At 38.9% G+C, this 27,992-nt stretch overlaps 1 protein-coding gene across 1 annotated transcript; it reads left to right on the top strand.

The window, feature by feature from the left end:
* Window positions 1-27,802, top strand: APOO (apolipoprotein O). The gene is made up of 9 exons (XM_040056893.2): window positions 1-46; window positions 3,952-4,059; window positions 5,967-6,086; window positions 8,724-8,778; window positions 9,879-9,974; window positions 11,911-12,002; window positions 16,992-17,099; window positions 24,590-24,676; window positions 27,495-27,802. The coding sequence occupies exons 1-8, from the start codon at window positions 38-40 to the stop codon at window positions 24,647-24,649; spliced, it is 648 nt and encodes a 215-aa protein (XP_039912827.1). The 5' UTR covers window positions 1-37; the 3' UTR covers window positions 24,650-24,676; window positions 27,495-27,802.
* Window positions 27,803-27,992: the final 190 nt, after the last annotated feature.

Genomic DNA, 27,992 nt, shown 5'->3' with positions numbered 1-27,992 from the left:
GACGCCATCGCCCCGGCGCCGCGCGCCCGGCGCCGCCATGTTCAAGGTGAGGAGGGGTCCCCGCGCCCGGGCCGGGCCCGCGCCGCCCGCAGCGCTCGGGGCTGCCCCGCTCCGCCCGCGCCCTTCTGCCTCTTAACTCTTCGCAGGCTCCTAGCTCCACTCTTCTCGCAGCTGCTTAATCGCTCCTCTTAGCGCTTCAGAACCGCGTGCCCTCGGTGTTGCATGGAAAGAGACACATTCCTTACCTAAAATCGCTTCTGGGGTACATCCGCGCGCAGCTGTGTTGCCGCACACTTTGGATTCGTGCGTGCAGATCACATTCCTTTTTTACAGTTGCTTCTTATTTTGAAATTGCTTCCTGCAGCGCAGAGCTGCACTACCGCAGAGTCTGGGTTCGTGCAGTCGTCGCTTGACAGTGTCAATTCGATCTTGAAAAGTCTCCCTTTCAGAGCGTGAAGGTTGGCAGGGAAACCTGCGAAAAGCACGGTCCGGCTCTCGCTGTCTCAAAGGTCTTTGATTAGAGCAGCCCCAGATCCCATCGGGCTGAAAGCAGCTCTGTGGGGCAAGCGGATCCTGGCTGCTCGTTTAAAAAAACCCACAACACCAAAACCTGGTGGTGCTCGGTTCTTGGTATTCATTTTCCTTAGTACCATTTTCTGTGTGAAATACTGATAGTATATATAGATATCAATATACTGAGTATACTGAATACTAATATATCATTGAAACACAAGAAGTTCCATCTCAACATGAGGAAGAACTTTACGTTGAGGGTGGTAGAGCGCTGGAACAGCTGCCCAGGTCGTAGAGTCTCTTTCCAGACATTCAGAGCCCACCTACCTGGGCATGTTCCTGTGTCACCTGCTCCAGGTGACCCTGCCTTGCCAGGGGGTTTGGACTGGATCATCTCCAGAGGTCCTTTCCAATCATGACAGTTCTGTGAGTCTGTGATACTGATGTGCCCAGCCCTCGCTTGCTCTGCTCTTGTCACAAATCCGTTTTTATTTTTGTGCTTTAATGTTGGGATTCTGTGCTCAGAATCGTTGAGAATTCCATAATCGATGGTGAATTGTCTTTAAAGGGGTTATATGTGAACCCATGCAATTTAGGCACTGTGTGTAATATTAGTAATTTATGCAGCCATTGAGGATTTAGGTCCTTCAGGCCAAACTGATGTGATGCCTCCAAGAGCCAAAGGGGAAGGTGGCTTTTTGTACAGGATACTTGTGCTTCAGAGACAGGAGTGTTGAAGAATTTGGATTTTGGTTTTATTTTTTTTTATAGTTTGGGTTGAGAAATAGGAGGAAGATGAGGAAAAGAAGAGAAAAATGAAGTGGTTTCATTCATTAGGACCGGATCAGCTTTCTCAAAAGTATGCTCAAGCTTTTCCTATCTGGTGTCTAAAGATAAAGTCTAATTCTTAGCTAGAGAGGAGTAAAAGTATCTTTTTTTGCTTAAAATAACTGCAGAGCATTGCCAATAGAAAGAATGTTGGCTCTGCTTTTCTGATACTGAGTGGCTGTAAGACTGGCAGGCTGAAGGCACAGCTCAATTAGTCAAAATGTTTTACTAAAGCAATTGTTTTAGTAGTAAGTGGTTAGTATGGAATTCAAAAATTAGATCCTAAAGGGAGTTTTGGAAACAAAGTACAGTATTTGATCTTTCATACTCCCAAATAAATATTTCTTTGTGTGGAAATATACAGTATTTCAGCAGCAGTTCTGTCTGCCCCATAATGTAGCTGATGTAGGGGACCTTTGCAGTATGACTTGAAAAGGACATTTAAGAAGAAATTCAGCTTGCACTTTCAGAGGTTAGTTTCATTTTGTTAAAAAGTAAAACCAATGGAAAATGTCTGCACTTCAGTATCTTGATAATGCAGACAGTTGACATTTTCAGTCTGAGTAGTTCTGTGATCACTGTTTTGTGAAACCCAGGTGCTTCCAGTCTTGTGCTCTGCTGTTTGTGTCTTTATATAAAAATCTCAAATATTAAAAACATTTGGTTTTAATGTTTCTGCTGGTGACTGCACCATTTGCACTGTCTGAAAACATACTTCACAATGAAAATGCATTTAGATTTTTACCTTTTCAGTGACAGAACAATTTTGCAGTGAGAAAAGGAAAGATTGAGGAAGTAAACTCTACTGCTGTTAATGGTTAGTAGTGTTTGTTTTTGTCCTGGCTAACGGAAGTATGTGAAAAGTGTTTAAACAAACACTATTACAGATTATCCTTGTCTTTCCTTGGCTGTGAAACAGCTGATCCAGTCGTTGTGGTGTTTCATTTATAGTGATTTAGTAATGACTCCATAAATTCAGACAAGGAAAAACTTCCATTTTTAAGCAAGTTTTTCTGAACCTTTTGACCCACCACATCCCCTACATCTTCCAGAAAAGCAATCCTGTGACCTAGTTCTTGTGTGCTGTTTCTCTACACTTAAACATTTTTAGGAAGCTTGACAACTATATAGTCTATTTTTTAGTTTGAGGAGTCTCTTGCGTATGTTTAATAAATATTCCACCTGCAAAGCAGTAGAAGAAATTTATGCTGCAAATGCTTGACTGCTTACAGTAAGCCGATGTGGTCTGGATAATTTTAAAGCTATTTTCTAACAGTTCTGCAACAGACGGCTTCAGTCTCACAAGCAGCTAGGTCAATGCAACAGACCCTACCATTTGTGAAAAGGAAGAGGCCTTGCTGCCTTCTCCTTTCTCATCCCCTCTCCCCTGGCCCACACGGTTCCTCTGGTGCTTGTCAGGCTGTTTCATGCAAGGGTTCAATTTGCTAAGCCCGCACAAAGCTCTCCGCTTCTCTTTCAGGGTTAATCTTTTGCCAAATTGGCGAGGTGAATTGCCTCACGGTGGAAGCATCCGGCCACCAAAGCTAGGGCAAGGTGAGCAGCAGGACTTCTCGGAGCCAGTGCTGGAGAGGAGCCAGACGCCTCCAGTTTGGTGTTAGATCCACTCGTGCTGTAACCTGATAGAGGAAAACGCAGGCTGTTGTAACTCTGCACGTTTCCCTGAGCAGTAACAGAGCAGGAGTATGAGACATTGAAAGCATTCCCATTTCAACTGACATTTCTGGAGTTATACCTCGCTGTTAATAAAGATGTGCGTTTGCTGGAAAATGCTCTCTGGGCATTCTTGATTTACTGTGCAGCTAAGATTTTTTTTCCTTCTGTTTTTTTTTTTTAATTGAAGGAGACTTTCCCATTAAGAAATTCAGTTTAGTGTAGGTCCTGAATATTGGGAGAATTATATCCACCTTACTCATGGTGGTTGTGTTGTGTGATTGGATTGAATCTAAAGTATTCCAAAAACAGTCGAGTAATTCTTGTTTCTCACAGAAAAGTAGGAGTGTCCTAGAGTGACTTTATGATGCTTGTATCCCCAGTCGCCTGTTCTGTTTATGTAATGTAAAACATTCCTAAAATTCTTAGAAAATATTGATTTTGTTCTGGTATTTATAGCTGTAGGTCTCATTGTTTTCCTAAATCTAGATGAAGATGTTAAGCAGAAGTAAAACATTGAAATTCTTGGTAATAATTATGGAAAAATGGAGGTATTATGGGAATTCACAAAATTCTTGAAAATTTGAATACAATCTTGCTATTTAAACTGAGAAAGTTAATACAAAAAATATTTTAAATTAGAGAAAACAAGATCTTTCTTTGAGATTAAATCTGATGAGATTAGCATTTATTTCTACTGCCTCCTTTAGTCTTAGGCTTTTCCAGTTACCATCTGAATCATTTAGATGTTACCGTCTGAGTGCCTGAGAACATTAGATTGTGTGCTGCTGGCCCTCCTTTCTCCTTATTTCCAAGCATCTTAATATATCACTTTTTACCATGTGGAGGGACATAAACGTTGTCCACCTGGATATGTTCAAACACGTGGCTGTTTTGTTTGCACATAATGATGTACTTGTCTTCCTATAATGTTTCCAGGTAATTCGGCTGGGGGCCACCCCTGTCAGCCTGAGCTTGCTCTCTGTCCAGGTTTATGCTGCTTCTTCAGAGAAGACTTCCAAAAAGGAGTTGCTGAAAATTGAGGAGGTAAGTGTGGTTAGAGTCTAAGTGCTCTTCTGTCTAAAGAATTCTGGAAACATTGTGTTTTGATGTATGAAAGCATGTAGGGACATCTTGTCACCTTTTGTATTCATGCCTTTAAATTTGCTTGTCAATTTTCCACTACAGAGTCATCTATATAATTTTGCTTGTGGGCATTGCATTTGATGTTTTCACTTGATAGTGTGTACGATCTTTTTCCTACATTAAAACCTTCTATTCTTCATTCCGAAATCACATTTCATGATTGTTGATTTACTTATGGTTATATTTCAAATCCACAGGAATATTTTATTTGCTTTTTATTCAGATAATACCACTTAATTTTTACTGTAAGCACTGTTGGTAAATTCTAATAAAAAATCACTTACTAGTACTTCAACCCCAGCTAAAGTGTTGCACCGTAAGCACAGGAACTAAACTAGACTGATGTTTGTGCATACTTGGGTCCTTTGGCTGGGCAGTTCCCGTGTACAGAGGGAGAGCAGCCGTAGTTGTAATGAGCTCCTGGCCCCCCCTGGCCTGGGAACCTCAGCCTGGGCCGTGCCCAACCTCTGCTGGCCTGAGTCAGTCGTGAGGCAGCGGCGTGGAGCTCATGTGAGCTGAGTAATGGGCTTGCCATCAGCTCCAGCGCAGCAGAATGTGCAAGCCGTGGAGTTTTGGCTGCCTTTCTTGCCATTCACAGGGTGTTAGTTTGGATCTCTACTGGGTCAGCTGTCTAGTTTCAGAAAATATATGGGAATTTCCTTATCTGCGAGGCTTCTGTCCTGGTGCCAGATATTGCTCTTAGGTTGTCCAACAGGATCAAAGCTCAGCTTGTGACTGTGATTGCCAGGGATGACCAGGTTTCCTAGGGACCTGAGGCTGAAAATCCTTGTCTTTCAAAGTCTTATGGGAAATCCAGCTGCACAACTTATCAAATTATTGGATAAATTTGATGTAATTTTATATTATGTTATGGTTAGCAGCTTTTTTGATTATGACAGTTCTTTTCCAGCTGATCATGAAAAGAGAGCTAGCTATATTTTAATGCGGCAATTCTTGTAATCATCAGTTTATAATAAACTACTAAATGGAATATAAATATGGTGTAAAATATAAGCTCTTTATACTAAACATCTGTGTAGTATATAAACTGCTAGAAATTTTAATAGGTTTTGTTTTGATCTGAACTTTGCTGTTCATCTTCAACAGTACAAACTTAGGTCTTTTTTTTTTTTTAATGGAATACAGTTTCAAATATGCTTAAGTAATTGGAGTAAATGTTGAGATTCCAAACCCTAAACAGCGTGATTTAGCATTTAGTATGTGAAGATGCCCATTGCTCGTTACAGTTCCTCTTTGCTCAGTGCCAGGGTGCCATTAATGCTGTCAGTTGCTGATGTGGTTAATGACCAAAGGTTGGGATGTTGGACCATTTTCCTGCTCAGTAACAAACAGGCACATTTGTATTGGATGTTACCTTTGTTAGAAGCTGCTTAGGCTCTTTAATGATGGCTTGTGCAAATATAGAAAATGATTGATTGTGATTTCTAGTACATTCAGTATGTTAACTGGGAACCAGAAGTGCTGATTAAGGTGAGAAACATTTTTCACAATTATGTTGTGTGTTCTTATTAGACTAGTTTAATATTAATTTATAACTTGTGACTTGGATCATATAGCAACTATGAATGAATTGTATAGCAGTTAGAAGTCATCTTCATCATAATTATGTACTGTATAATTAAACTTTGCTCATAATGGTTGTCTCAGAGCTGTGTGAATTTTTATTATGCATTGTTTATGTAGTAAGCACAGTGTTAGGTGTTCTCTGCTTAGACTGTTCATGCCCTGAAGACCTACTTACACAATTACACCTTTGTTTTTAACATCTTGTTTGCTAATATTCACAGCTGTCACTGTACTCCTCCCCAGCTCGTGAGACTAAATATGTGGAGAGTCCCAAAACAGAATTGGAAGAGGGGGTTTCCCATTTACGGCATGCTATGGAGCCATATACAGCCTGGTGTCAGGTATAATGGTTTGTATTGCAGCTGGTGGTGGTTCAGGGACAGAGCCTCAGCTGGGATTGTGGTTTGTTTTTTCTGAGCTGGAATTAACAGGCAGCAACAAAGTAAAAGTTGATAGCTGTTGAAGCATTTTTCAAAAATGTGGCATCACTGGAGGTTTTCTGCATTGCATAAAATTTCCACAGCTCAGGTCATAATGTTCACCCCCTTCTCACACAGAATCAGTTGTGTCTTTATACTAATTTTCTGAACTGAACCCTGGGTTTAGGATTTCTCCTTCCAAAAGAATTAAAATTAACTAAAGCATAGAATTGTTTTCTGAAGTGAACTTTAGGCTTAAATATACTTAGGGATATCTGGATTTGGGACTGTTCTATGGCTGAGGAAGATAGGAGAGCTGTATTTGCAGTTTTCGTGCTCAAGGAGGCCTTAAATTATCAAGTAGAGTGTTTTGGAGCAGCGAAACCAAGTTGCCCTTGCTGCAACTGTGACAAAACACAACTTAGCAAAAAATAAATCAGTATTTGCTGAACTGGAATGTTGAGGGAAGGAATGCAGCTCTCTGGAAGAGAGAAAATCCTAGGCCACTAAGTAGTGGTAAACCTAATCCCCAGACCTTTCCCCCCAAAATTTCTCATATATATTTTATTAGGTAGTATGTTTAGAGTAAATAGTCATTAAATACAAAAATAGGCTCTGTAGCAGAGAGAAAAACCAAGATTTTTGTACTCAAGGCCTAAATTGTTGGTGTTAGATTGCAAAGCCCCAGGATAGCTTTCTTGCTCTTTCCTGTCGAGGAAATGTTGAGGCTTACTTTCAAAGCGAGGACATCCTTGCCCTGTGGTTGTCTCTTGGCAACTGTGGGTGATTCTCTACTTTGCCCTCTGCCTGTTGTGAATCCCCTTAAGCTGCTAGCTGTTTGCCCAGCTCTCCTCTGAAAGCCAAGCTGGTCAGATCAGGGTGTCCTTTCTTGCCTGGGTGTTAGTTCTGTGTGGTGCTACCTTTAACAAGAGCTGAAACATTTTTTCAGAGTTACTTGGTCAAGTGTTTCTGAAGGGCCACCAGCAGGAGCACTGGCTGCAGCGGGGACGGGGAAGGGTTTTCCACAGGACAGTCAGAGCTCTGGCCTCCTGAACTCATAGGTTTTGTTTGATTGCCTGTGGTAACCCTGACTGGGGAGTGAAATTGGAGAGGAGGTTAGCCTTTAACCTTGCTTGATGTCTCGCTGTCCTGTTGTCATTCTATTTGTTTTGGTTTTGTTTTTTTTTTTTTTTTTTTGTCTGTCTGGTGATCATTGACATAAGATGTGCTCTTCTGCTCACACACAACAAGCCATTTCCTGGCAGTGGTTTACTGACTCATTTTATGAAGCAGACATGTAGACTTTATGGGTTTGGGGCAATCTTGTTTAACTGTAGTCAGAGGTAGCTTTGGTTTTACACCCCCTTCCCATCCCTGCTGTGTTGAAGAAAAGAATATTTAGGTGTGTCTCAGTTGTCTTTAAAATCAAACAGATAACCCAGAATAATCAGAATGAAATTGGTTATGTTTCTATATCCATTTTACTTTTCCAAAATTATTTAACTGTCACAGAAATGCAGCTCAAAACTCAGATGTAGAATGAGCTAGTTATATTTCAGTTGTGACAGAAGATCAGACTTAGTCTATGGGTTCTCTAGAGCAAATTCTTCTTAAATTGGCTTTTAATAAGACCAACACCTTCAAAGTTATGTTGTGTGTCACATGCTAACACTTTTTTATTTTCATGACAGATGGGTTTTTCTACATCACACTTGCCAGTGAGGAGATTAAAATTCTAAAGATATCCCCATACAGTATTGTAAACAAATGCTTTCACTTCTGCACAGATGCAGCTCAGGGGGAATTGCAAGACTATTCTCTGCTTTAGCTTTGGGCATATATGTTCCCTAATTTATAGACAGCCTTACATTGTCTCTCTGAAGCATTATAAGTGTAAATAACAATTAGCAGGGTTCTTTTTATTGAGATTTTTTTTCCTAGTTTGATAAAAGGCAGTCTGCATTATTTTACTTCCTCAATATTCTCAATCTGAAAAAAATCTAGAACCGGTCTTTGGGGTTGATGCAGTGTCTTTGATTTACTTTGGACACCTATGGACATCTAATTTTCCAAGTAAAGTCAAAATGCAGTTTTGTTAGCCTAAGACAGTCTCTGGAAAATGGAATTTATCTCCTTGCAGAATGTGTCATATACCCCTGTGATGGATGAAGAAGGACTTTATTGCAGTGTTGTACTTCTTTTCTTTGCATCACCTCAAGTATTTTTGCAATACCTGCATACACAGAGAAACCCAAGATAATTCTGAGTTTCAGCTGTCTGATCTTAATAAAATATTGAGATTGATGTCTGTGTTTTGAGGTATTGTATTTTATCTCTGTCCAAAGACTCTCTTGAGAAAAATCTGTAAGTTATGCTAAATGTAACACTGAGCAAGCATAGCTCTTTAAGTAAAGGGTGGAAGTGGGAATAAAAGTAAGTTATTTTAGGAACCCATCATTTTTTTTTTTTCCCCTCCTTATTTTGTAAGGTCAGTTACAGTCTATAGTTAATATTTTACTTACTTGGTATCTATTCACCCTTGTTCTCTTTTTTTTTTAGGATCTTTATGCCAAAGCTATGCCCAAGTTAGAAAAAGCTGTTGAGCATGGTAGAGGTAAATCAGCTTAGTTTTCTTAACTAGCAGTTTAAAATGCAGGACTGTACTGTATCTTCAGTTTAAAGGGAATTCCATTAAGCATCATTGTATGTATAATTTCTAATGCATTTAAGACTATTTTATTTCCACTGTGCATCTGTTTTGTGGCTCTTTGTGCATCTTTGTGGCTCACGTCTGACACTACATTTCTAAAGAATTAAAATCCGAGACCAGCATTTATGTTTATCAATGTCACTAAAAATTAATTGTACAGGAAGAGAAGGGAAAAAACCCTTTAAAATGTTTTAAAAACAGTTTATTCCTAGCCTTATTTGCATGACCTAGCCTCCAGTATTTGCTTGACCCAGCTGAGTAGCTGAAGCTTCTTCTAAAGTTTATTACTTGTTGCAAGCATTAGGTCTTTTGTTTGTAATATTTAGCTGTTTCATTTTGGTTTGCTTGTATGGGTCTCCTAAGAATTTTGGATTAATCCAAAATAATTTTAATTTGTTTTTATTTTTGTGAGCATCCTTTCATACTGGGGCTTACCAGGACTGAGCATGGATTCTGTGTAGAGCTCATTTCAGATCCTGCACCTCTTTTTTTCAAACTTAGCGATTTCAGTCTTTTGAACTCGTTGGCATTTCTATTCAAAGATTTTCCACAGTCCCCACCAGCCTCCCATCTTAGAGTGCACTTTGTTTTCGCTGTATCTTTCCATTGTTCTGTGATTTGGTTTTTTGTACAGTATTTTACCAAAACTAGTTCTTGTTGACATGTAACTGTAAAATCCCATTTTCCAAAGGTTTTTATCACTAATTTGAAAAAGATATGATTGAGATGCAAAAGAGCAAAACAAAACAGATGGCCCAGGAGCAAAGGCAAAGCTCCTATGAAAATTGGTGGATACAATACAATATTCAGTTTCATTCATGTGTCACTAGAGAAGATCTCAAAGGCTTTGAATTTTTTGCCAGCATATCTAAAATGCGCATGTAGTTAAATGTGTTTTGATAACTCTTTGTGTTTTGTAACAATTGCCAGCGTGTATTTATGTTTCCTTATCACAAAAACACTTTCACATTACATTAAAGCACTTGTTTCTGGCTTTTTTTCAGAGGGCTATGAATTTCTCCAAAAACCCCCTGCTGGATTTTATCCAAGACTTGGTGTGATAAGTTTTGCTGGAATTATTGGCTTGTTTCTTGCTCGAGGTAAGTGGGAACCGTTTGAACTGGTTGTATGACGATTTTGGATAAGTAATTTTTTGTGGGTTTTAGGGTACTAAATTTTAATTGTGAGGAGGAGGTCTGAATTAACTGTGCAAGCGTGTTTCTACACTGTTCCTCCAGTTACAAAGAACCTTCATGGAAAAGGTATTTAATAACCAAGAATTACTGTTTTGTCATGGCTGTATTTGTTACTAATGTCTAGTCTTCCATATTTCCCAGTAGTATCTTAGTATAACAGAAATGGCAAAGGACTTTGGTATCTTTTAGCCTAAAAATATTTTTAATTATTGAAGTTCTTGATCACATATGTTACTGTAGGAAACAATAGAGAAATGAATTATGGTAAAATACAGATGTTCCAGAACTATGATATGTGTCCAATTAGGTGTATATTCGAATACTTTTTCGAAGTATTGTGTGTCCACATGCAGAGCTACTGCAGGTGGTGATTCACCAAATAGACTTGTGAACTCTGGGTGTACTGTAAATACCTGCACATTTTGCACTACAGAAAAATTATACAGTTCATTTCATCACACTTATTGAAGAAATGTTCATGCTTTCATAAACAGAAGCATTAGTCTAAGAAATGTTACGTGTGAAGAAGTATTTTGTGCTTACACTGAGATATTCTTAATGCAGTGAAATGTAGGTAACAGAACTTCGAAGCTGTAGAATTTAAATACCAATGAGGACGTGGTTTGGAGAAAAATAAACTTTTGTGGGGCCTGAATGTGTTGAACTAGAAGCATGTGCTTGGCTGCATAGAAATTAGAAATGCACCTCAAAATATTTAATTTTCCACTGAAGCTGGTGAAAGCAGTTCTTCAGTTTTTTTCCTAGCTATTTTTTTTTATAAATCAAAGAAACTTCCCTGTTTGAAGTTCTTTTTCTTCAAATTCCCACTTCTCAAATAGCACGATCATGAATGAGATCGGCTTCCATCATTTATGACTGTAGCAAAGTGAGGGGAGAGGGGGAAGTGCAGTCTTGGGACTGGAATTGAAAGATTAGAGCATCCTTGATTTAATGAAAATCAAAATACCTCATACTAAAAATGTTAAATTTGTGAATCTTTTAGGATGGGAGCCATAATTTCAGAACTTTTTTTTCCTGTTAGCAGTTTAAAATGCGACTGTTATTTCCAGAAAGTATTCAAACCATAGAAGGAAGTGCCATTTAATCTTGATGCTACTGAAAGTCCTCTTTATTCCTCCCTCCCTTGGTCTTTGTGGAGAAATTGCCCTCTTGGAAGGTACAGATGAAATCCCCCAGGTCTAATGATAACACTTGAATATGCACAGCTGCTCCCTTAGTAGAGGGTATGGTATGCAAAGTTTAATCATGTGAATATTGTGCAGTCATGCAGCTTGGTTTAAAATGCCATTAGAGATAATTAGTTTTAACTCTTGTCGCAGATGGAGGGATGCACTCCACTTGTAAGAGAGCAGCAGCAATGTGTTTATTGATATAAAGCAATGATTTGAAAGGATTTGATGGCAAGGTACACTTGATCAGTTACTGCATAGAGGACAGGCTCAGACAGATCTGTCTGGGGAGGATCCTGCTCTTGAGTCACAGAATTCAGAGACAGCTTCCTTCCTTTCTAGGCTCCTATTCAGAGGAGCCTAGATGTGTCCAGTCCTAGTCCCAGACTTGGTCAGCAGTTTATGTCCAAAGGATTTTATGCGCACAGTCAGTCTAAGATATGATCTCAGTGAAGCTTACAAAGTTTTGCAAACTACTAGGGGGGCCCCTACTGCAGTATAAGAGTGATTATGTTTTTTTACAAAACTGGTAGGATGGAAGAGAAAATATATTTAAGAAAATCGTTTATCAATAAAATGTTAGGGCCATTCAGCTGACTCGGCTCACATATACTCTAACAATGGTTTGTGGGTTTTTTGTTACAAAACAGGCTCAAAAATAAAGAAGTTGGTGTATCCTGCAGCTCTCATGGGTATCGGTACCGCCGTGTATTACCCTCAGCAAGCGGTTGCCATTGCAAAGGTCAGTGATGATACCTTTCTTTGCAGAAGTGTCTTTTACTCTCATTGTTGCCTCCTAGCTTCAGATTAATGGGTCGTCCCTGTTTAAAAGCCATGTCAGTGGCAATTAACAAAATTATGGTTATTTTGTCAAAGCAGATGAGTCTGGGCTGAAAGATAATCAGACATGCTCCTCTTAGTGACATTTTTCTTCTGACATCTGCTGTAGTGTCTTCAGTTAGAGGAACGTAAATTCCTTTCAAAATCTCTAACCTCACGTAACACTAAGTTAACATTAATATATGCTAAGTGAGTACAGTTTACAATACTAAGGAAGCATGAAATACCTTGTGAGCAAATGAAAACAGTGTTTGAAAGAAACAAAGCAAGAGTTTCTATAGACAAGTCACCCTAACATTTAGAGATAAATGTTGTAGACATTTCTGCTCTTTTTTTTTGGTTGAGGCTTTAAGAAAGGTAGCATGCACATTCTGGAACGGGGTAAGAATGCTGCTGCAAACTTACTGGATGCCTTCCCTATTTATGGATTTGTTGTTTCAGGCATGCAGGAAACATGTTAACTTGCAGTTGCCTAAATGAGTTTCCTGCGAGAGAAAGAACTGAAGAGACCACAGAATTGCTTGCAGCCCTTACTGATGTTAGATCGTGTGCCTTGCTGTCCACACTTAGTGGTACTGGCAGATTCCTCAGTTCTCCACCACACTGTGTTTCAAATCCAGCTTTTAACCACTCACAGTGCACACTCTTGCATCTTTCAGAAATTCTTTGTATTTCAGCCTTTGGTAAATTTGCTATCTAGTTACTGGCCACTTGTAAATAACCCTGAGATGTCAGAATGGTAATATGATATTCTCAAGACCGTATGATGTTCTTTGAAAACTGAAAGGTCATTGACTTAGGGAGAGTCAAAACTGCTGAGTTTGAACTCTGCCAGCATGGTGGTACTCTGATCTTTGATGGAATCTTTTTTTACTGCTTCCAGGATTCAAATGCTCTAAATACAGATAATTCTGTTGACTTATTCTCAGAGAGTGAAAATTATGCAAGTGGAAGGAAAAAAACTCATCAAAATTTAGGAAGCTTAGACATTTCTGTTGGAAACTGTGTATTAAAATTCTCCTTGCCTTCTGAACAGTGAAGTGGGAAGCGATTGAACGCTGTTCAAACTGATGTTACTGTTTTTAAAGAAGCTCAGTTCAGGCTTAACTGTGGATTTGGTGCTAACAGCTTCACAATACTTAGTTTATTTTATGAGAACTTTGAAGTGCATGATTGCTTTTTGATTAATTCACAGTTCTTAGTTTGACTGTAATGAAAAATCTGATAGGAGATTGGAATGGGTTTAGCTTTGTTGACTTGATCAGGACAGTAGACGTATGAATTTGGAAACTTCTGTGGGGAGAGTAATCCTAGATACTGTTTTGGTTCCTCAATCTATCTTGTGCTTTTCTTTTCTTAAAAAAGCAAAGTTTTAAGCATATCATATCTTACCATCCATAATTTTTAGGCTTTAATCTGAAACTGGAAACCCTTTCCTCTCAATTAATTATTTTTAAATGTTTCATAAGCCTTTAAAAAATGTCTATAAGCCTAGAAAGAAATGCCTGCAATACAAAGCTTACTTGCCAACTTAATGAAGCAATATAGAAAATATTCTGGAACATAAATTTAAATTATTTTATTTTTTTTATTATGTTCTTTTTATTTTCCTGCCACACTTAAGTACTTCATCACTGCTTTTTCTTTTACAGTTGTATAATTCCTGTCACTGGGTGTTGTGTTGTTTTTGTTTTTTTAATTTGTGGGGGTTTTGTACCTGTCTCACTTTTATTTAAGACTTTCCAAAGGAGAGTTGGAAGTAAACACAGCAAAGTGTATTTACAGTTGAGCTCCAACACTTAATTCACTTGGAAGTAATTTTTTTTCTTTAATTAAGATGTATGAATTCCTAAGTAAAGTTGTAGCAACAGACTTCATCATTGGTAACAGGTAGTTTTCAGACACTAATCATCTAACTGAAGATGGAAGAAATTCATAGACTATTTTCCCCCCTGCTTTAGTAAATAATAAATATTTGATCACAAATACTGATAAATCCCAAATTTGCAAGGGATTTATTTCCTCACTGCCAGTGTTACTATACTTCTAATAACTTTGAACAAAAGGTCAAACTGTATATGTGGTAGGGGAACTGAATTTAATACTAAAGCTTATTTTATTCTGGTGGAACCCTACTTAGTGTTTTGAAATGGTATTGCTTTCCAGCTAATCATAATATACTCAAAATACTTTATATTTACTGTGGCTTATCTTCCATCTGGAAAGAACTTTCCATGATGCAGTTATTTAAATCACTTTATCATTAGAATTAAATTTTGTCCTTTGTTATTAGAACCTTTCAAACTTACTGAAGTGCTGGCTATGCTTTCATTCTTCTTGAAAGAAAAAAAAGCTTCCCAATAAGCCAGTTTTGTTTCCTTGACAGCAAACCACATTATTTCAATGTCTTTTGATGCCATACCTTGTTCAGTCTATATGGCATGAACAGATGTGCTGGCACAGCTGAGAGCAGGACATGATTCCAGGAACTGTGAGCTGGAAAGCAGCAGTCGGGTCCCTTGATGCGTGTTCACTGCCAAATGCTCCGGAAATGGCACTTTGACTGCTTTGTTAACAGTGTAAATGTAGAAAACCCAGTGGATTCTCAGTTTAGTTTCTCAGCATGAAATGTAGATAAAGAATTGCTAATTAAAGTTCTGTTTGTGTGTAATTCTGTGTAACATCCAGTGTAGTCAGTACTGCACGCTCGTGGTGCTAGGTGGCACATTAGGCCTTGGAGACCACGGGGGCTCCCCCAGTAGTGCCCAGTGCTACCCCAGTAGTGCCCAGTATGGCTGTTGGTGGCCCATGGTCACCTCAAACTTTAAGAATCCCTATTGAGAACCACTTTTGAACTTGTTTGTTGTCAAACTTTAGCATACAAACCCCCTTATGCTGCTGCATTCAACAGCGATGGCATTTAGCATGTTGACTTTGTAGCTTGCACTTTCAGTCTGCCTAGAACTTCATTTTTCAACCGTGAAAGTGTCTGTGGGTCCTGGCTCTTGGGTGATTTGTGCACTGGTCACACATTGGTTGGTTTTGGCAGACTGGGTTGCTGTTCCTTGTGATGTAGGTACTTAATCCAGTGACATGAATGACCAGTTTCTTATTTAATGCAATTCATAAATCACTCGGTCCTATGACTCCTATAAAAAGAATATTTTTAAGTTTGTACTGTTAGGCATTTAGTGTGGTTTTAAACATTTTAGCGGCGTATTTTTAAGCAGAAACAAAAAAAGAGCTTAAGGACGGTTGCTTTTTCTAATTTTATGTTGATATCTGTGTCTTCAGTAATATTGCAGACAAAACCAGCACTTTTCTTATTGTGATTATTTTTCAGTCCTGGTAGGTTTGTACTGTTTGCACAAGGGACCACCGTCTTCAGACGAGCCAGCGTGTTTGTTGAAGTGCTAGAGAATGAACACTTCTGATACTGAAAAACAAAGTAACTGTCTATACCTGTAATATTTATATTGGGCAGTTTTGGAGATTTAACTGGTTCACTTGATGTGCTTTTTACTGATGACCCTTATCACTTTGTGCTATAGAGAAAACTGAGTATATCCAATGGACTTGTTTAAACCGAAGTAATTGGACAGACATGGTGGCAAAAAGGATACTTTGTGTTTAAGACAGCCTACATTTTGGGTTTGGTTGTGACTTGGAAGTGCGGTTGCTGATTTGGGTTTGTTTTCTTTTAATTCTAGTTATTCAATAGCCTCTTTTGTAAGGTAGCAAGCACATGGTGTCTGCCCAGAAGCACATCCTTGTACCATTGTGTAGTAACTGGTGTAATCAGTCTTGCTGATTACAGATCAGACAAACAAGGGGAAGTGGCTCCTCACACCATGTGTACCCAGCAGTAAGAACCACTTGGAACAGGGATGCTGGAAATTTGCACTTCCCCTTGAACTCCATGCAAAAAGTTCACAGGAGGGAAATTGTTTGGGCCTCTTTGCACGCATGAAAATCACCTCTGGCTCAGGAAATCTCTGAACAGTGAATTGATGGAGACTGGAAGAAACTTAAAAATGTAGTTCAGAAAATTTTTCAGAAACATCAGAAAACTGTTTCAGAAGCATTTACACTTGCCCTGTTCTCAGAGTTTGTTTTTGGGACTTTGCCTGCTGTAGAAGATAGGGAAATGCCTTAGTTCTTGATTTCATAAGGGGTTTTTTTAGTTTAATAGCTGTTTAGTTGGACAGATTGTTCTTTTTGCTGTTTTTCATACAGAAACAGATAGTGATATGAAAGTCAGTATAGAGCTGAGCCTGGCGATAAAACCTAACACTTTTTAGTTTTAAAGAGTGCTATGAATATTACAATTCCTTGTCACATAAGGGACAAGGAATACTGTTTTATTAGACTTAGGGCCTTTTCCTGTCATAAAATAGCTGTTGGTGTAATATAGCAAACACAGTCTTTCCTAGCTGTGTTCTGTTTTGGGAGTTGACAGGTGAGTATTCATTACATTCATCTATCAGCAAGTTCTAAAAAGCAAATAAGAAGAAAATCTAAAATTGCAAAATAGTGACAACCCTAAATAGGGTCTTTGCAATAGGTATGGTCAAATTAAGAAATACTTTACATATGTTAATGATGTTGAATGTCAAATAGTAAGAAAACCAGGATTGTTTCCACGCAGCATCAGTCCACTCCTGTTTGTCCAGATGTATATTCAGGTAGTCTTCAGACAGTTTTTGGCACATTATTTTTTCTTATTTCTCGTGTGACATTATTTTCCAAAATGTTTATTAATGCTGCATATGAGCTTGAGCAGGAAGAGTTAAACATCTTGTGTTTTGAGACTTCTTCCACTTAAATAAGAAGCAAGGCAATATTCCCCAGGTTATTAGGTTCATGCTTTCTAAAAACTTTTGTTTCAAAGGTTGCTGGCACACAGCTGTATGACTGGAGTCTTCAAGGATATATTGCTATAGAAGCTCTTTGGAAGGATAATCCTAAGAAGAAGAAATCAGAGGAAAAAGGTGATAAGGTAAGAAGTCTGAGGAACCTGATTTCTGAATTTACTGCTGGCTTTTCAGACAAAAAAATCATGAACAACAGTGGTTTTGTTCCACTGTGACTTGGCCTTTATTTCTGAAGAGAAAATTTTCATCCTGTCTTTCTAAGCTGTGAAAAAGCAGACTTACTTCAAGTTAAACTTTCAGAAATGCTGTTTGGAAGTTTCCTTTTGTATAATCTGATGCAGATAAGCAAACAGAATTCTAGGAAATATATGTAGATGGCTTAGTGAAGCAGAGTGTGAGAGACTAGAGAACTGAGCAATTTGATTAAATGTGTGCCAGGGAAAGCCTGGAAGGTAAGGTATTTAGCTGTTTTTTTAGTTGCTGCTTAAAGAAATAAAAGTTCATTAAAAATGTGTAATGTAAAGCTTCTATGGTTTTAAATTCGCTTCTAAACTCACTGTGACAGGGAGGGAGGTGTTTTGGGGACAAAAATTGCAGTTGGATAGACCTTGGGGATAGGACCAAGTTCCCTTGGTAGGGCTGGGTGTAGCACTAGTTCCAAATAAGCTGGACTGGGGAAATGTTCACATGTTCTGGGCAGTTGCTGAGCCTCCTGAGAGTGAAGACTTTCATCAGTGGATACTCATCCTGTATTGGCCCAAGGCACTTGAGTAAATGAACTTGAATAAACAAAGGTTAATCGTTCTGTAGCTTTCCTAAAACCTAGGCTATCAAAAAGCAACTCAAAAAAGGAGGCAATGTTAAAATATTTCAGAAAGACAAACTGACATCATTAGTCAAAAACAGCTGAAGTTTTTCTTTTATTGTGTCCCAGGCTTTCAAAAGGGAACACGTAGTTGTTATTGGAAGGCAAAAACTTTTGACACTTTCATCTTGCTATTGGGCTTATTCAAGCACTTGCTACCTCAGCAGAAAAACAAACAGCATGCAGAATTGCAGGCACCACTAAGTAAACACCCTTCTTTCTCTTCCTCCTTGCAGAATCTTTAAATCACACCCCTTAGTTGCCAAAACACAGTACTTGCACGAAGGAGCAAAATGCCCATTGATGGGTGTTCTTCAAAAGTTCATCTCTTTGTTCAGGTGCTGTCATTGTGAAGTGTTGCTGTGTAACTTGATGGATTAGACATGGTACAAAGCCCCTGTGACTCAAATGAAGAAACAGTACTTGATCACTTGATGAAACTGCTTGCATTTCCCAGGTTCGTGGATCTCTTACCACTGAGGCAAACAGCCTTCCTGGTGCTTTTTCCTCTGAAGTTCCTAAAGAGAGGGTCTTGTCTCCCTGCTGTGCAGAGGAGCTGAACAGCAGCTGTAAAAGTCACGTGCTTTTGTCTAGGATGGGGACTGAGAAGTGATTCTAATGGAAGAACCCATTCCTTTGGCCTGGGTTGGTGAAACCATACAAAATTCATCGTTGAGAATCTGGGTGGGTAGAGATGAGTTTGGTTTAGGTTTGTTTCTTATGGAAATAATCATACAGATTATTAGCACCACCAAATCAGTATCAACTTTTCAAGCAGAAGAATTTCTGTTTAAGTTCTGGTTTTTATTGGATGCTTTTACTCATACAGAAGTGTCATGGAAGAAAATGCTTTTAACTATCATATACTAAGATTGGCAAAGCATTCTGGGATCGATTCTGTGACTTCTCTCTTAATTTGACAACCTTATGAAAGAATTTGGTTGGTTTTGTATGCGTATTTCTTATTGTTGTTCTAGGCAGCTAGAATCCTGAACTAGTGAAGACAGGTCTAAATGTTACTCTTGAGTTGTTGTTGCAGCAGATGTAACCCATTTCATGAAACTATGCCAGAGCAAAAGACGTTATTTTTGGTTTTGTGACATTTACTCCAGCATTTTTCTGTTGCTACACAAAGGATTCTTGCAAACAGTCAAGCAATATATGGGTGTCTCTTCTTGGCTTCTGTTATTTTGTTACGTTGCTCATAATTTGTTTGATAGTCATAGGTACCACAGCTGTGCATAACTTCATGTTTGTGCAGCAATATATCATTAAAACAAATGTGGTATTCTGAAGGCTTTATGAAACGAAAACCTGTGCCAAATTGAGGTCATATTAACTGAATTCTGAGTTCTGCCAAGAAAGATGAATTCTGGGACCTTCTGTGCCTGCATTTCGAAACACTGTGGCCGCAGCCCCTCCATACGGCAAGTCAGTCAGATAAATGTTTTAATATACTGTTGAAGGATGCAGCTCTTCAGGATGTCAGGATAAAACCCCCCTGCTAAAACTGAAGCACATAGAAAAGCAATTTCCTTTCCTTAGTTCTCACTCTGTCTTGTATATATACCATTCAAAGACTTCTGCTGTATTTTCAGCAAATTTGGATTCTCTCTCTTCCAGCAACACTGAGTTGGGCGCCCCTTGTTTTTAGTGAAGCGACCAAATTGTGTAAACCCAGAACAGCCCTATAGCTCTAAACACACCGTTCTTTCAGCCCTTGTTCCTTTCTTCTTGTCTTTGCTCTTTCCCACTTTGGCTCAACTAGTTATAAGATCTCACAGGAAACTAATTTCCCTCTCAGCTTCAGAGACTGAGAGAAGCTTTTATGGCATATTATTTGGTTTTCATTCCTGTCTGGTATGCTGATGGACACCACTAGTGACTTAGCAATACTAATATATGATACATACAGTTTTTAAACCTGTATGGTTTTATTACACATGTAAATATGTATAAATATATTTCTATAAAAACATATTTAGAATCTATCTCTATGGCAATCGCTGGGTATTTTATTAAGTGCTAGCTGTTTACAGAATGTCTCCAGGTGCAAAGAGGGCTCAGCTTTAGCTGATTTCCTGTACTTGCTCAGAACAAGTGTCATGGAAATTGTGGACAAGAACCTTCCTCACCTGAAAGCTCTGTTGAAAATTGTGGTGTCAGTGTTTTGACTGGGGAGCCTCACCATCAGTCACAAATTATGACCATAACAAACCTTAAATTATGTTTTAAAGAGAGTTTTTAAGTCACGTGTATTTTGATCATCTTTTAAAACACAACAGAAGCAGCTTAGAGAGCTTTCTACAGAAAATGCTTCTCAGGCTTAGCTTTGGTAGATTTTGAATAGGCAGGCAAAAGTCTGGTCATTTAAACTAAAAGATAAATATCTACTTCTGGCAGAAAATGCTGTTTCCTGTCACATGCCCTCCTTTTATTGTTTGGTAGTAAGAACAAAAACAGTATGAAACTTGTAAGAAATATTACTTCTTTTGGATTTGATCCTTAGTGGAGATCCAATCCAAAATAAGGCAGTGGGGAATTTAGATGTGGTAGGAGTGGGATGGACAGAAAGAATGTACTCTGCAAAAAGCTGATCTCTCTAGGGGCAGCTTAGTGCAACATTTTTGAAAATACTTCATATTTTTGTGAGAATTAAGTTCAAGGTCAACTTAAATAAAAGAAGTTACTGATTTACTGGGGGAGGATGAATAAGGTAAGGCAGTGATATTCTCTTTATTCCAAGCAATACCTTGCAAACAAAAGAGGACAGAAGGTAAATTATTAATCTCTGAGCCCAGGTGAGCCTTTGTTTTTCTTTTTCCGCTGCTTTTTTGTTTTTGTTTTTGTTTTTTTTTCCTGGTGGCCAGACTTTCCCTTTCAAGAGTTTCCATAAGCATAAAAGATACACACCTATCTTACATACTTTTGAAGCTGTAATTTCTAAGATCAGTGTAAAAGGGTCTGCCCATCTGCAAGGCTTCAGAGGTAGCAACAGAAACTTTTGCACCTGCCTCGGCTGTAATGTAGGGGAAAGAGGCACCACACACTTGGGGGTTTGACATTTAGTTAGTTTGCTTTGGGGTGTTTTTCTTTGTGTGGAAGGAAAATTGTCAGAGTAATCACGGGGGTTTTTTTGCAAAGTTTGTTGTTTAAAGTTTATGTCTTAATGTAGCTCTGTTAGATACTGTGTGAGCTGGGTTGGGGTGGTTTTTAATCACTCATGTACTGAAAGGATACAGTCCCCTTGGTTCCAGTGTTATTTTTAGTTTCAAATAATGATGGGGGGTTTTTTAATCCCAAGGAATTCCAATGTATTGAACATTTTATAATGAATGTATTATGGAGATTTCTTATCAGTCAGCTTTTACTTGAAATAGTCAGAAACACAAGAATGCAAAATATTTCCTCTTCTGCTATGGGATGGAGCTCTGATGTGTGAGCTCCTCTGGCCACCCAGATTCATTATGGAGTGGTGGTGTTGAGCCAGAAAGTAGAAAGACTCTCTTGAATATGTGCCTGCTTCTGATTATGAGAGGGTACCCTGGCACAAAGGAAGTCTGTCTTCTGAGTCATTGATCTAAACAGATTTTTTGCTTCTGACTGGGTTTTGAGAGTGCTAGAGGACTTTGGCACTTTTTTGTAAAATTATGTGCCTGTTCCATAGGAAGACCTTTTCTGGCTAAATCACATTACTGCTTGAGCTTTTAGGCTTACTATTTACACAGTGGGCATATACAAAGTTAAAAACTTCTTAATTATCAATTCAGCAAATGACTTTGTGTGAGGAATGATAGTCTGTCAGTGGATTGGCTTGAATTGAATAACTCAGGCTTAATAGTTTTACTGAAGGCAAGCCCTGTGAACAACAAAGGAATCTAGCAATACCCCTGTTCTCTTGTACATGTGTGTGTGTTGCTTTAAGTTTTTTTCCTCTTCCAGGACATGGGGGGGGAGGGAAAAAAAAAAAAAAAAAAAAAAGCTTACCTAGACAATAATTGCTTTTTACAAGTTAAAACAAGAAACTGGAAAAATACATGCTTCTCTGTGAGGAGCTTATTTTTAGTTCATTTGTTCAGGATTGAGTAAACTCTGAGATGAGGCATCGTTAGTCAGATTATTCATTGTAAATTATAGTAAAATGTCTTAACTTAAAAGTTCCTGTACAGACAAATTACAGAGTAGATTATTATTTTGAAATGGGTGTGGTTGTGATTTCCTCTACTATGAGATATCCAGGGTAGTGATCAAAACAAAATAGGTTTTTGTAAGCAAGAATTAACCTTTTAAAGGTCTTGCTAGGCATTTTTTGAGTAAGACATTTAAGAAATATCTTCATAATTCAATCTTGATACATTGAGTCCATATCTCCAGCACAGCATATGCAGTATTGCACAGACTTGGTGCCTTATTGCCTTTAATTGGTAATATATCAATTTGACCCATTCTTTGAAACATTTTCCAGTCTCTTCTAGATTCTTTTGCTACATTTTCCATCACATTTAGCATTATAGAATCACAGAATGGTTTGGGATGGAAGGATCTAAAAGATAATCTAGTTCCAACCCCTTGCAGGAACAGCTTCCACTAGACCAGGTGACTCAAGCCCCATCCATCCTGGCCTTGAACACTTCCAGGGATGGGGCATCAACAACTTCTCTGGACAGCCTGTGTCAGTGCCTCACCACCCTCACAGCAAAGAATTTCTTCCCAATATCTAATCTAAACTACCCTCTTTCAGGCTGAAGTCAGTCTCACTTGTTCTGTCACTACAGGCCCTTCTGAAAAGTCCCTCTCCAGCTCCCTTGTAGCTCCTTTTTTAGGTACTGGAAAGCTGCTAGGAGTTTTCCCAAAGCCTGCTCTTTTCCAGGCTGAACAATCCGAACTCTCTCAGCCTGTCTTTGTAGGAGAGGTGCTCCAGCCCTCTGATCATCTCCCTGGCCTCCTCTAGACTTGCTCCAGCAAGTCCACATCCTTCTGTCACAGGCCCCAGAGCTGGACACAGCACTCATCATGGTGGGTCTTCCAAGAGCAAAGCAGGCCTGCTGCCCACGCTGCTTTTGAAGCAGCCCAGGATGTGGTTGGTTTTTGGGCTGCAAGGGAACATTGCAGGGTCATGTTGAGCTTTTCATCAACCAGCAGCCCCAGGTCCTTCCCCCCAGGGCTGTTCTCAATCCATTCTCTGCCCATCCTGTGTTTATGCTTGGGATTGTCCTGACCCAGGGTCAGGACCTTGCACTTGGCCTTGCTGAACTTCATGATGTTCACACAGATCCACCTCTCAGTCCTGTCACGGTCCCTCTGGATGACATTCCTCCCTGCAGCATTGACTGCACCTCACAACTTGGTGTTGTTGGCAGAGTTGCTGAGGGTGCCCTCGATCCCTCTGTCCTTGCTGCTGACAGAGGTGTCACTGACCCGGAGGAGCACCACTCCTCACTGGTCTCCACTCAGACGTCAGATGCTGATTGTGACTCTGAGTGTGACCATCCAGTCAATTCCTTACCTGCTGAGTGCTCCATCCATCAAACCAACATCTCTCCAGTTTGGAGACAGAGATGTCCTGCAGACCAGTGTCAAGTGCTTTGCACAAGTCAGAGATGACATCAGTCACTCCTCCCTTGTCCACCACTGCTGTAACTCTGTTGTAAAAGGCCACCACATTTGTCAGGCACACTTTGCCATTAGTGAAGCCATGTTGGCCGTCACCAATCATCTCTTTATTTATGTCATGTTGGTAAAAATAGCCTTCTAAAATAAAGAGGAAATGCCGTTTAATTTCCACGTGTAGAATTTAAGAACAATTGAAGGTGGGTGCCACATCTGATTATTTCACTCAACCCCCTGTTCAAAGCAAAGACAGTTTCAAAATTAGATTTGGTGGTTCAGGTTTACGTAGTCATGTGCTGAATATTTCCAGGGATGGAGATTTAGCAAGTTCTCTGGAAAACCTGCTCCAGTGATTGGTGGTGTGATACATTTAAAATTTTTTGCCCTTTGATTTAAGAAAAATTCTCCACGTTCCTCTGTCCTTTTCTCCCTGTCCTTTGGATGTGAGAACCTCTGAGAAGAACTTGGCTCTTCCAAATATGTAAATGCCCATTAAGAAATTGTGGATAGGAACTAGATTCCCCCTTTGTCTGTGCCTCACAAGTCTGAACAGATCCTCATCTCAGCTTGGCCTTGTATGTGCTTCAGTCCCCAAGCCATGTGTGTGGCCCTTTAAGTATTTTTTAATGGCTATCTATTTAAAGCTGTAATCAGATGCATGTTTGTTATAGCATCTCGGCAAATAGATAGACCAGACCCTGTAACAAGCTTCTCTTCATTCTTTGATTTCTGTCATTTATGTTAGGGAAAGTGTGAGAACACCCTCTAAAAGGATATGTTATAAAAGAGGCCTATTGTATAAATCCACACAGAATTCAGAGAATGCAAAATAGCAATACTCTGTGGGTATTCATCCTCTCTTATTAATACAGGCAAAATGATTCAATTAAAGCATTTCTGTGGAAAATACTTGTTCTTTCAAATCCTTCAATTGCTTGGCTAACTACAGGAAGACAAAAGTCTAGAAAGTGTTGGGTGGAATATCATATTTGAGTGTATTATACTGAATTAGTCTCATAAACCACTTGATTTTGTGAGATGCTTTTTTTTTCAGCTTTTGAAGAGGGTTTCAGTTCTGGTAAAAACATTAATCATGGATTGCTTCAATTGAAACGTTGTGCACATTTTTTCTTCCTCAAGGGTGCTGACAAACCCCTGGAAATCCAGGCTGCTTCAAATAAAGAGCAAACCCAGAAGTAGAATGCTACATCACCTGGCATCAAACAGGTAAAGAATAAAAACAGGTAATAGTTTGTGGCTAAGCAGCAGAGTAACTTGGAAAAGCTGAACATTTTCAAATTTGGCTTGTAGTTTTCTTCATAATGATTAGGAGAGTGTGGACAGATAATTTTATTTGTCCTAAAATTTGTCAAGAATATATGCACTCCCTAACACTATTTTAAGTTAGGAAATCTAAATTCTTCATCTTCAGAGCACAAGTAAATATATGTCTGCTTGAAATGTTCTGAATTGAGGAAAGCCTTGTGATTGTGCTGTTGGTTGCTTTTGGCCTTGTATTTTCTTTTTCATCTTCCCATTTCTGCCTCCCATACCAAAAGCCTCTCTGCCTTCTTTGTCGTGCTTGTACAAGTATTAGGGTGGGGGGAGAAACCTCTTCCCTGCTGATAAGTTTCCTCTAAAGATTTGTGAGTGCCAGGGTACAGCACTGCCTTACAGCCTGTAAAAGTCCATGATGTGCCTGACCTTTGTTAATGCAGCTCCCAAACGAGTCCTGTTGGGAACAAAAGATGGAGGAAATGAAGGCAGCATTTCCCAGGCCCTCCAAGGCAGAAACTCGAGTTGAGATACCAGCTCTGACTTGGCCTCGGGGCTGTGTTCTAAACTCATGCAAGTCCTATGGTTACAGGTCCTGGAAAAACAAAACAAAAAACATCCTCTTGACTTTTATATGACGGTTTGGTTTCATAGGATAAAAATTGCTCTATATTTGAGGCTTATTACAAATAATTATAATGTAATTGGACATCATTTAGTGCAAAATGTCAGATGTCTGCTCTGTTATCAGTTGGTAAAGAATGCCTCTTCTGAACATGTGTTCTACTTACTTCTCTTTGCCCTGTATTATTTTTGCATCATGTTAAAAACTTACTTTTTATCAGAAAGTGATCCTGGCATTATAGGGACTCCTCATCAGTTTTGTATGCAGTATTCAATTTACCAGAATTTTTTTTTTTTTTCCCTTACTGACCACTGTGTAAATAAGAGTCCAGATCTGGCAAACTGCATCCATTTTTTTTCCATGCATCAGCATCAGTCACGTATGTTTGCAGATGTGGTGGAATGCACCCATCTGCTGAGCAGCAGCATTCCACTGTTACATGGGCAGCTTTAAAAGAAAAACCTAGTTTTTAATGTTGGCTCCCTTGAAGTGTTTTTAATTGCTATTGCTAATTCTCACAGCAGCAATGTGAGCTTGTTGACTGGCTGATGTACTGAGTACCTTAGCTTTCCCTTTAAAGTTATGAATATAAAGTCCTTAGGAATACATGTTTTCCAAGTAGTTTGTAAGATAGTCATGTAAAATAAAAACTAAAACAATAATGGGAGGATTTTTAATATTTTTGGTAAAGAATCCCAAGAGAACCAAGAGGAAGAAATGCCTCTAAAATTCACTGAAATATTTTTATGCTTATTGTCAGCTAGGACAGAGCTACTAAATGATAAAAAAACTAAGAAAACTGAGCTTTTGTTTGTGACACTGCACAAATACCAATGTTCATTCCAAACAGAAACCATAAGTAGGTTTTATTTTCTTTGAGAATTTCTTGCTTTGAATATAATTTCTGTTAGGCCTTTATTCACTTCTTAAAATGTCAGCCTTTTTCTTCAGGCACATTTTCTTTGTTTGGGGAAGTTTTTAAGAGAGTGAAGATAAATTGCCCAAGACCTTGAAGTACCTGGGTGCTCCTGGTTTTGAAACCTACGTGCTTCACCTCATGTTGTTTCTGGAGGAGGCACATGAAGGGATTTCCTGCTGGATTTTTGACCCAGGGCAGCCAGATGGTGAAAGTTCAATTCAGTATCAAGTTCAGCTGTTCTGTGGAGGTGGCAAACTGTTACTTGTGCTTGAAACCAAATCCAGCCATTTAACTCCATACCCAAGTCCAGATGTTTTGTTGGATTCGGGTGATCCCAAAGGTTGGAGAACATTGCAGTGATCTTTGAAAAGACACATTTTTTTTATTCTGGATGAGATCAGTCCTGAAAGTCTCACTGCATTTTCAACTGTTGGTAATATTCCTAGTCGAATGTGGTTGCTAAAATAAAGACAATCTCATTTCCTCAATGACTTGCCACAGCATGGGTCTCTGAACTGTGAACGGTCAGCCAAGGACAAAATCATATTGGCTTTTGAAGACAACAACATACTTCTCTATTCCAAAAACCAGCAGCATTGCACCTCCTTTATTATAGCTTGTTTGTCATCAAAAATGATGGCAAACTTCAGCTCAAACCACATCCCACTGTGGAAGAAGCAAGCTTTAATTTTATCCAGCTGTTGTGTTTAGGAGTTGCACGGAAGTGACAGGGTTTTGTGTTTTTCCATGATGATAGCATATCTCATTTTCACTCTGTTCCAGCTCTATATTTATGTAATTCCATCTCTTTGAGTTAAATTGCCCTAGTCTTACACCAAAATAAGTAAGATGAAGAAAACATGCATTTGATGAGAATTTAAAAGAATTCTTTTTGAGCAAGTAGGTTTATTATACAAGATTCCAGTTGGGGTTTGGTTGTTTGAAGTGTTCTCTTTTGTCTTTTCATTCAGTTCAACTATGGGAATCGAATAGAACAGACATGATCATTAGTGCTCTAATGTCAGTAATATGAAGAGTTAAATATCTCTACTGCAAGCAAATTGATGTTGAGAATGTTCCTCAAACAGCTTTTGATCAACTTGCCACATCAAAGAAAAAAAGTTTTGATTGCACTTTAAAAATGAAAAGGCCTGTGATAAATTTAATTTTGCTTTCTCCCTCCTTCCCTCTCCCCCTTAACCTCTGCCCCCCTTTTCTGGTTATAGGTGAATAAAAATAGAGGTATGAGCAACAATTTCCCAAGAAAAAGATGAAAACCATCTGAATCCATTTTGAATGTGACTAATCTGCCTTCGACCTCAGGACAGTCTGATGATCTGCTGCTCGGGCTTCTGTGAAAGGACACTACATGTTTTGGGTCAGTCTTGAGACTTCGTCCTCTGTTCTGCAGTGGGACTCGAGTCTGCCCATGCTTGTCCCATTGCAGGGTCAACATTGCAAGTAGCAAGTCTCAAAATCCCTCGGTCTCTTTATTATTTATATATAAAATAAAATTCCAGTTACAGAAAACGTCCATTTTTTCCTCTCCTCCTGTCTTCTTTGAACTCACGGATGTGATGTTTGCACAATCTGAGAGGTTCTCAGGTGGTGTTGACAGTGCCTGTATTTTTTACCAGCAAGGAAAGCTGAAAGTATTAGGATGTTTTGGCTAACATGAGCTCACAGAATTGGGAATGGGAACAATTACAATGACTCTTGTGTTT

The sequence above is a fragment of the Hirundo rustica genome, chromosome 2 (assembly GCF_015227805.2).
Source record: "Hirundo rustica isolate bHirRus1 chromosome 2, bHirRus1.pri.v3, whole genome shotgun sequence".
NCBI lineage: Eukaryota > Metazoa > Chordata > Aves > Passeriformes > Hirundinidae > Hirundo > Hirundo rustica.
This window is presented reverse-complemented; position numbering and strand designations above follow the sequence as displayed.